The sequence below is a fragment of the Oryzias melastigma genome, linkage group LG1, assembly GCF_002922805.2.
Source record: "Oryzias melastigma strain HK-1 linkage group LG1, ASM292280v2, whole genome shotgun sequence".
NCBI classification, from domain to species: Eukaryota; Metazoa; Chordata; class Actinopteri; order Beloniformes; family Adrianichthyidae; genus Oryzias; species Oryzias melastigma.
The window spans coordinates 8,094,661-8,105,067 of record NC_050512.1 but is presented as its reverse complement, the minus strand read 5'-3'; the positions used below and the strand labels follow the sequence as shown (position 1 = coordinate 8,105,067).

The following is a 10,407-nucleotide window of genomic DNA, read 5'->3' as shown; positions in this document are numbered from 1 at the left end:
ATAGACTCAATTTGTGGGTGTGTGATTATTGATTTGTGGGTAAATTAGGATTTGCGCGTGTATAGTCTTGATTTTTGAGTGCATAATTTAGGATTTGTGCATTACTATGGATTTGAATTACAATTAAAATTACAAATGAATTACAATTTAAACATGCAAAAATTAAAATTACAACAGCTTGAAACTAATAACACATGCAAATCTTTAAAAATGACTTAAAAATCACCTCTTACGCACACACAAAACCTCCGTTTTGCAGGGATCTATGGTGAGACTTGTTTCATTTCACACTGATTCATCCGTGAGTGATCTATTCAAATACTACAAGAATGACGGGTCATCAGTTTTCTTATCAGCCGTTTTGAACTTAGATTGTAAATACTATCTGGTGAAGATTGATATTTTCCCACTTTCTTAACCCTCGTTCTCTCTTATGGTACATACACACCGAACGCAAATCGCGTGACAAATGTGTGTTCCCCGCCCCTTTTCCACCATGCAGTGAATTCTCTGCTCCCCGCTTGTCACAGAATGTGTTCCTAACGCTGCTCCTGCATGTGGGAGGAGCAACCAACTCTTTCTGTTGATATCTCACTTAGAATGAATGGAAGACGCATACAATGTCGAGAAATAATGTTTAATTATTGTAAAGATTTCTACAAAACATCAGTAATCATGTCTCCATGTTTGAGTTATGAATATTATTAAAAGATTTTCCAGGTACAGGTGGCTGTGTCTGTATGACAGCTGCTTCTGCAACGTTTGTATGTTTCTGTGGCTTTGCTTGAAGGTTCGGTGTTTCATATTAATTTGAGGGGGAGGGATAAAATTAGACGTTTTTCCTTTTTAAATGTTTTGATGAGACCCAAACTGACGACCCCCGCATCATCTCTGACGGCACATGGCACAAATGAACTTCACCGCGGGAGCGAAAGCCACTGATCTGTTGAACACTGATTGAGTTTTTTGCGGTTCCGGTGCCAAAGCAGTTCTTTGGTTTCAGTTCCTTGTTTGTGCCTATTTTGGTACTTCGTTCTTTGTCCCGCGCTTCCTGGTACCTGCTCCTAGCTCTGCGCTCTGCTGTCTCAACTCCCCGGTTCTCGGACCGCTCTCCCCAGTTCCTGCATGCGCTACGCTGTCTCAGCTTCCCGGTTCCTGCCCCATACTCTCCAGTTCCCGCATGCGTTCTGCGGTCCCTGGTCTGCAGTTTCTGCCCCACGGTGCCCGGTTCCCGCCCCACACTCCGGGGTCAGCGCTCACACAGTGGCTATCACTCTCCTGGCGTGTGGAGCGGGCGAGCCTCGCTGGTCCGGGAGGCTATCCGTGTAATCTATGTGATACACTAAATTGTCCCTAGGTGTGTATGTGAGTGTGAATGGGTGTGTGACTGAGACCCTGCGACAGACTGGCGACCTGTTCAGGGTGGACCCTGCCTTCGCCCATCAGTAGCCAAGTTTGGCTCCGGCAACCCAGTGATCCAGAAAGGGACAAAGCGGTTAAGAAAATGAATGATATAATATGGAGATATAATAGAGTGAATGAAAGAGAGATACATTTATACATAGGAAAAATCCCCTAAAGGTATCAGAATTTAGTCAGTCATTGAAGTAAAAATATTCTGAAAGGGAGACCCACTGCACTCCTGTTTTTTTTGTGTTACCAAATTGATGTTTGATTGGAGAACAACCTATGACTTCCCTTTGCATTCAACTGAAGCTTTTGAACTCAGAACTTTCATCTTACCAGTTTTAATGTGCTGGAGGGCCTCATCCCGTTTCTGAAAGCCAACAGCTTCCCATTTGTTGATTTTGTCCAAATAAATGGTTGCAATGACAGACAGGGATGTATGCATCATGTTCTGCTCTCCACAGCCATAGGGTTGATAAATCAGAGTACCCATAGACTTTCCACTGATGGCATTCTCCACCAGCCCAGAAACTTGTTCTCGGCCTGTGTGCAAAAGAACAAACTGAAGTGGATATCATCACCAGGGACCATGCAGAGCTCAGTTTGATGATGAAAACTGACCTGTCACTGAGATCTCAGTGCTTGTGGGTGAGTTTGGAATCAAATTAATTTTAGGAATGTTGCTGTTCAGAATCTCCACTTGTTCACCATCTAAAAAGAACCTAACAGTTATTAAGGTATAGATTGTGGGAGTTCATAGAATGATAATTGCCATGGTACATCAGTTATGACAATTGATGTAAAATTCATGCATAGGACTCACTTTTCCCTTTCTGGGCTGGATCCAAGGTCGCAGTTTCTAAAGCTTTAACCAGAATTCCTGGGGGCTGAGAAAAAATAATGTTAGTTAATAAGCTTATTTTTGGCACAGCATACTGGTCTTTTAAGCTATAGCCAATATACTTTGTATCTTTCAAATTACTTAATTATACTCTAGATATTTTTTTAAATATTTGGTCAATGTCATGGAATAGTTTTTCCACTCAAAATTACACAGTGAACTACAGAATTGATATTTCTGTAGAATCAGAACAGCATCCAGGCTAAGACTTGAGACCTGTCAATGAGAATAAATACTGAATGGGAAAAAATCAGCAGATTGACTTACAACCACTCGCAGGTTTTTCTTCACTCCATCACTCATGAATGAATTTTTGACGGCAGCTTTGACCTCGATTGGAAGAGTTCCCTCCTTCATGGGAATAATGATGAAGGGAACAGATCTTGTGGTCATGGCTCCAACTTTTACCTCCTGTCGATACTTCCCACGTTTAGAAGCTGCGCTGCACACGTCCTTTTCCTCGGTTAGATCTATACGAACCTTAATAGAGGCAAAATGACTCATTCAGACTGAATCAACAAATCAAGACTTGTAGAAAAAGGGGCATTCAAGTTGGCGCTTGCAATCTTTGTTTACTTATCAGACCACAGCAAGGGCTCAAAGCCCATGGTTTCAGTATCAAAATGAAACACTGACAAATATTCAACTGTACCATAGATTGATCAAGTATTTTATTTTGCTAATGTCTAAGTTTCAGTTGTGTTTCTGTTTTGCTGCACTTACTGTTATGGTCTCTTGCTTGTAGTTGTGCAGCACGGCTTTTACTTCCAGCTGCTCTCCATAGACAGCTGAGTACGGCAGCCGGAGGTCTATGAAGAACTCTTTGGCGACAATCACCTCCAGTGGCTCTCCCACACATATGCCTTCAAAAAACCCAAATGAATCAAGCCTATAGAGAAGTGGTGGTGGTGGGCTGGTAATGTAACGCAAAGAGGAGATGACCATTCACTGACCATGTGTTCTTGACAGGCTGATGCCAGTGAACTCCCAAGTTGTGATGGAATCTTGCAGAGGAACATTTTTCACAAATGAAGTGGAGCCACTGAAGCACAAAACAGGGTCGGGGAACTTTTAGAGACAGCTGGTGTGGGGGGTGGGGAGCAAATGGAGGAGTGTTCCTCCTGCAGGACGGTCTAGACTGTGGACTCACCAGTTGGGTGTATTTATGGGGCATTCTGGCAGGATAATTTCGTTCCACAGCCAGCTTTCCGGAAAATTAGTGCGAGTAACGATTTCATTGCTGTCCATGTAGCTCTCATCAGTCTCGCCTGGAATACAGAAAGTAACTGTAGTGTTTGTTTCCATGTGAACAGTCAGTGCTGTTGATGCAGAATCTTACTGCGGGCTAGTTGCAAACTCTCCTCTTTCTTTTCAAGCAGTTGTTTTTCCATCTCTTTGCAGCAGGTGAGGAAGGCATCGACACAAGCCTGACCATCCAGAATGTACTCAGAGCGACGCTCACATGTGTATGAAACTGGGGAGTCCTTCATGCCGTCCAAACAACAATCCCGCTGTAGATCTTCCTTATACTGACTCACTAACCACAATGAAAAGTTTAGAGGAAAACATTTAGGAGACAAATTTTGTAAATTAAGTACAGATTTCACATTTTCGATCTGTTTATCAATTCTAAGAATGGACAATGCATGCATTGATATTTGCTTCCTTGAGCTTCTCACATAATGTGGTTCTGACATCCATGATGGTCGAGGCGCGCCTTCTCCTGGACGGTGCTGCACATTTTACTTCTGAAACAAGATCAGAGTAAAAACAGATCACAAAAAAGAAAAAAGGAAAGGTCATCAGATGTCAGCACGCTGTCAAAGAAGGGAAACAGCAAAGGCACTTGGAGAGCTCTTTCACAGTTGTAGCATTCCACCCTTGGAGGCAGCTGTGATGACCTGTGTTGACCATTTGGTCACCCAACTTTTATGTGGAGTGCCTTTTTCAAGATAACAGAGTTCCCCTTCCAGCAAGGGGGCCATAAAGTTGTCTGATACCTCTATCACCCACTCGGATGTAAGTCATTAAACCGGGCCAGAACCCTGACTGTTTTGCATTCCAAGCTCTGGTTAACTTCAGCCTGTCAACTTCAAAAGAGTCTTGGTTCCAGCAGGCTGACCCCCTGGAGAGTCTGCAAGCATCCCGACAGACACTCAGTCCTTTGTTTGAAACACGTGACCCTTCGTAACTTTTCTTATGTTTTAAAACAGAGGACTTTTGTTCATTGGATCTAACACGTAAAACATCTCTCCACGGCTCCAAGAAATGTCCTATTATTACATGTGTGTAACCAAACTTTATTCCTAATAGAAGAAGATTTACAACTACTTTGAGGTTAAAATCCATGAATAATCATTGTGTAACCGTCAAAGCTTGGAGAATTGCTTTTCTGTGTTTATGTGGACTTTGGGAAGCATTTCATGTGCCACATACAGGATTCATACACACATATAGGGTTGTACAAACTTTGTTTGATAGAAACCCCTTTTTGTTGCTAATTCAACATTAAGAATAAACACATCCAGAGACCAGAATAAAGTTACGCCCCTGATATTTGCATAGCCAGAGCTCATTGGGACATGCAAATGACCTCCAATCGTAAAACGCCTCAAATCCCCACAGATTGGGCAATTCTGGCCCTGCCTCTCAGATTCAAAAACCCTCGCGCCCACGCCAGAGCAAGCGGTTTCTCAGACTTTCTCAGCACCTTCTCAAGGCATCAGGCTCAACAACACGCCTCTAAGCCAACAGGGCTGATAAGCCAGAACCGGAACAGAACAGAAACATCTAAGTTCTTCTAGTCATAAGATCATATTTCTTGCGTCTAAAGGGATTTCCTTGGACCTAAATACTGTTGAGGTCTGTCATCTGCTTCCTCGGGGAAAGAATACGGGTAAACCAGCAATCGTGATCAGGTTTGTGAGTCCAAAGCACAAGATAGATCTGATGAAACAATGCAAACACCTGAAGGGTTTGGCTGTGTACTTTAATAATCATTTATCCAAATACCATGCTGATCTGGTGAAGCACGCGAGAATTCTACTCAGAAAGAAGCAGATCCACACCCCTGGGCCCATGGGCCGTATGTTTTTTTTTTTTTTCTACTTCTTTTTTTAACTTGTCCTGTCCAACAGCTGAGCAAACAGATAAGCATTGCACAGATCAGATCATTACTGACAGAAGAAACCAAATCAGGTCCTTAAAGCCTTGGTCCTCCTTTACCATAACCACTGACTCACCAGTGATTGAAATATAAAGTGGAATATGGAGAACATGGAGATCTGAGGCTTAATCTGTTTATGCTGTTTTTTTTTCCTATTTATAATTTTTCACTGGAAAATGCAATTTTATTCAAAGGTATGTTTTAATCAATACATAAATATTTGGGTTATTGTGAGCAGGGAGGACCAAAAGTTAATTTTGCATTTCACGGTTCAAGTTAAATGGCAGTACAATAAAGTTGCATATGGTGATGGTGAAGTATTTTCCCATATGTCAAAATGAAAAGAGTTGCAATATGAGAATGTGAATTTTATAATTAAAACTTTCAGGCCCTTTTGAAAAAAACATATATTTAAAAAATTGCAACTTTTGTTGCAACTTTTCTTAAAAGCTGCCGCAGCGTCAGGTGTTTTAGGCTGTGATATTCATAAAAATCTGCTGTGAAATCCTGGATGGTCTGACACATACCTATTGGTGAAAATAGTTTTCACATATAAACTATTTCAAATGTAAACAATACAACTACAGTTCACACACACACACTTATGCATGTAAACCACTACATACAAACCTTTTCATTCTATCATGCATAGTATTAGTGCAAAGGTGAGCTGGCACCTGTGCTCAGGTGAGTGTTTATGTTTAGCTGAGGTGGATGATGATGTACAAAGAGGGAGAGTGCCAGGCCATCCCCACACCTAAACCCCCCGCCGAAGCAGCAGCATCAGCCAGGACCCCCCACACCCACCACTGGGGCCACAGAGGTAATGCGCCCACTGGCCAATCTAGCAAGCAGCCAGACCATTGCACACAGGACCACTGCAGAGGCCCATCTCATGTGAAAGTGGGAAGGCACAGGAGCACAGAGAGGGCTGGCCCCAGCCCAGCCAGAAGAGCAGCACCCCCACCACCCCAAGAGGGCTAGCCTGAGGCCCCACCCCAGGAGAGCCCCCAACCCCAGACGAGCAGCTCACCACCACCCAGGGGTGCCAGACATCTCCCCAACCCACCCAAGGTATGAGCCAGGGCCCCACAAGGGAAACCCATGCTCCAGACAACCACCTGCCCAGGAGTTCCAGGAGTTCCAGGAATATTGTAAACAAGGCCTGACCAGCCTTGCCCACAAATTTAATTTTTGAAGAGGTCAAGTTCTCGAGTGGACCACCAAGACATGGACACCTCCAGGCTCCGATGTAATTTGATCCTCTATAATTGATCCCCAATGTCAGCCCAAGGGCTGACCCTCAGACCCCACACCCCACACATGGAGAGAGGAGCCAAGAAGGAGCCGGTCCCAGGGGCAAATACCGGTCCCCTCCCCCAAGCACCTCACCTGTGGGAGTATGGTCAGGGATCAACAGGACCGAGGCAGCCCAATCAGCCGGGGTCCCCACCAACTAGCCGTAACCCGCCAGACCCCATAGGCCCCGTATCTATTGGAACCCACTCTCCCCACTGAGAGCCCCTCTTCCCAGACAGAGCCAACCAGCCTGCCTCCCCCCAAGACCCCACTGCGAACGCAGGAGGTTATTTAATATTAATATTTGCATTAACAGTCTTATTTTGTTTAAATCCAATACAGGAAAAATGTTCCTACCTTGTCTGTAAGCTGTTCCTGATGCAGTACTGGACTCAAATAACAGCCCAGCATCAAAGAACACACCCAAGCCATTATTCCCTCCACCAGGAGTGCAGCCAGTGTCATACTTCTCCACCTCATCCCAAATCTGATGTGAAAAAAAAATCAGACATCCAAAGGTTATAGTTTACCTTGTAAGTCTTGCAGGAAACCAACTGAGTTGGATTTTTCTTCGTTAATCATGAAACAATGAAGAGTTTTTAAAGGTACAATTGCCTACTTTTTTCTGTGTGAGTCGGTGTTTGCTGTTTAGGACGTAAACACCTTTGTCTACAGCCACCAGTCCCACGGTGGCACCTGGAACTCCAGAGACCTTTAAACCAAACATCTTTCGGGGTTCATTGGGAACTCCAGGTTTCGTTGGCTCCAATGTCAGCTGCAATTCATGTCACACAGAAGTATATGAAGATACAAAGCAGACAGGAGCAGCAGCAGTATTTTGTATGTTGGCCATGAACAGGGGGATAAACAGCTGCTTGAACATGTCTTACCGAGCCTATGCACGAATCTTTAACATCCACCCAAACCGAATCTGAAACCACTTCATAATCGCTGGGATGGTAGAAGGCAACGATCCGGAAAGATGGCAGCATCTCTTTGGTAACGGGAATAATAAGGGAGATCAACACTTGGCCTATTGTTGTATGGCGTCCAAATTTCACCAGTTGACCTCTGCTTGTGATCTGGAGGAATAGAGTCACAATCTAACAATTAGTAAACAGTGAGCCAAGTATATTTATGACTTCAAGGCCAACAGCTCTTACCAGATAAGTGATGTCTTTGCTTCCACTTGGCTGCTTGTTCAGAATTAGGTTGATCTTCAGGTTATCACCTAATTTGACTTCAGGTGTGTCCACACCTGAGCAGAAAAGAGTGCTCAAAGCTATGCAACAGAATGTGTAATACCTATTTTCATAACACTGAATCGTATGTTGATATCTTTAGATGTTTATTATTGAAAGGGCTAAGTATCAGTAGCTGCACTTACATGTACAAAGTATCATCAATTGGATCAAAGATCAGATTAGAATATAACTGTGTACATGGTCCTGAAAAACTTCATATGATTGTAACGTTTCCATGCTCCACGCGTTTAATTGGAATAAATCATTTTGACATGTGCAGAATTGTCTAAAATGCCAAAAATAGTCGTAGAAGAAGAAATTGCTAGTTACTTAGTAAACAAACAAAGATGCTGTATAGAATGATATGATCCTCTGATCGTGCTTTCATTATTATTAATAATATTTTTAAGTGACTGCTCATAGTTTTCTAAATCCATGCGGGCGATGCAGCAATGCGCATCTTTGCTCCATGTAAATGACTCCTATGGAAGAGACGACAGATCCAAGGAACTTGGGTGCAGAACTCCGGGATCTTTGTCAAACCACTCGGCCCACTGGACCTGACTAAGCCACTGGAAATCAAAAGCATGAAAGACTTCGAGAAGTGTGGGATTACAGATGTCTGAACCCTTAATTAAGGCAAAATAAATGTGAAACTTGATTTCAAGAAAACGATGCATAGAATCTACTGCTTCTGACGGTGAGCTTTGACCCTTTTTTTTAGCTGACCTGCAGACAACTTGAGCACAATTCACTTGATATATCAGCTGAAGGGCAATGGGACCTGATGAATACAGTCTCCCGTCATTACAACAATGTTAAGAAGGATTACGTGGCCTTAATCCTGTTGATAGACTTGGTTTCATAAATTGTGATGTGTTCTGCACCATTTTTGATTTTTTTTCTTTTACTTTCCTTCTCCTAAAGTGTGATCTATGACTGATCTTCTTTTATGAAAACAATCTGCACAAATGGTCTTTTTAATGAGTATATTTTGAATTTTTTGCATTGACTACTGTAGATTATTTTTCTTTAATGATTATCATTATCAGGTCATTTGCATTGATCAGTGCCGGGAGACTGGAATTTATTCAGATGATTATTAATCATCTGGTTATGCTCAGGATTTTTGGTGCAGTTTGGTGCAGGTGATTTTTTTTATTTTACTTGTGTTTTTATTGAAAAAAATAATGCACTAGATTACATAAAATAAATTGAACTCATAGTTTTTCTGAATGGAGAATATTTCCTAAGTAAAGATTGATTTGATAACTCCTTTTAATTCCAGCCCTACTTACCAATATGGATGTAAGTCTGGCTGCTGGTAGTGTATTGCTTTGCTTCCATCGTGGCTTCAGCTTGTCTTGTAGGTGAAATTTCTGAATCATCAGTTTTTGCCTATAACAGGGATATGCAGGGATTGAATTGATTTCACTCAGTGAAATTTATTCAAATCACAGTGGAGATCTGTCAAGGATCAGCCATTAATCTCCACCTCTGACCACCAGAGGGAGCCCTCGCCTGAATTCTAACCATAGACTGTATAAGAATAACTGGACAAAGCAAGCCCCCCTACTTCCGTGTTCCATATAGGAAGTACCACTGGGTTGCAAAAAGGCCAAAGTCCCATTGACTTACATTGGGAAACAGACAGTTATTTCTCAGTCATTTTATATGTCAGAATAATCATTCTTCCTCTGCTGCTTTCTGCTTAACTTCTTTTTTCTAATCCTATTTTTTTTTAAAGATTTTTTTCCATTATCACAAGTTATTAGAGTTATAAATTGACCAATCAGATGGCTCAATAAGCGTTTGTGGGTCTGACGTCGAACGTCTGGGGGATTTGACTGACACATGACGGGTAGCCAATGGGAGCAGACTTCATCAATGAGTCCGTGAAGACCTTTTAACACCTACTTTACAATTCAACAATGTAATCATTGTCCTACTGTTGTTTTCCTCAATGGAATGTACTGATGCAGCAGTTTAAAACAAGAGGAGCATGCTGTCAACATTTTTAGATGAGGATTTACTCTGTAGAAATAGGTTTTACTCTGAGGTTATGTGCTTTGGACTTTTTTGTTTGTTTAACGTTCGTTTTTCTTTATTTCACTGTTTTGGTTGTAGCTTATAAATTATAAGTTCCATATATGCGCATAAAATCACCACCAAAGTTTAAGCTTCGCCGCAATTTTCCAGCTTCAGCCTGAATTAGACGCAGCCGTCTGAAGAGCGCGAGACAAACTTGGACCTGGTCGTATCTTCAAACAGAAAAAACATCCAGCTGTTCTCTTGTTAGGACGTTTATTTATTTTAAATACCGCTGAATGCGCTTCTCACGTGCATCTGATCAGACTATAACCTGGCCGCGAATGACAACTGAAAAGCTG

At 42.3% G+C, this 10,407-nt stretch overlaps 1 protein-coding gene across 2 annotated transcripts in view; it reads right to left on the bottom strand.

Moving 5' to 3' along the window:
* The window catches only part of LOC112137455 (complement C3), a 132,518-nt gene that overhangs the window by 116,301 nt on the left and 5,810 nt on the right, over window positions 1–10,407 (bottom strand). For both annotated transcript variants that reach the window (XM_036211637.1, XM_024259793.2), the window contains exons 9-22: window positions 9,316–9,415; window positions 7,937–8,031; window positions 7,664–7,855; window positions 7,393–7,548; window positions 7,131–7,260; window positions 3,988–4,056; window positions 3,648–3,845; window positions 3,459–3,576; window positions 3,262–3,350; window positions 3,032–3,171; window positions 2,576–2,788; window positions 2,231–2,294; window positions 2,029–2,118; window positions 1,744–1,950 (exon numbers count right to left, since the gene is read on the bottom strand). In XM_036211637.1, the coding sequence (XP_036067530.1) occupies window positions 1,744–1,950; window positions 2,029–2,118; window positions 2,231–2,294; window positions 2,576–2,788; window positions 3,032–3,171; window positions 3,262–3,350; window positions 3,459–3,576; window positions 3,648–3,845; window positions 3,988–4,056; window positions 7,131–7,260; window positions 7,393–7,548; window positions 7,664–7,855; window positions 7,937–8,031; window positions 9,316–9,415 (1,861 nt within the window). The remainder of the gene's footprint in view (window positions 1–1,743; window positions 1,951–2,028; window positions 2,119–2,230; window positions 2,295–2,575; window positions 2,789–3,031; window positions 3,172–3,261; window positions 3,351–3,458; window positions 3,577–3,647; window positions 3,846–3,987; window positions 4,057–7,130; window positions 7,261–7,392; window positions 7,549–7,663; window positions 7,856–7,936; window positions 8,032–9,315; window positions 9,416–10,407) is intronic.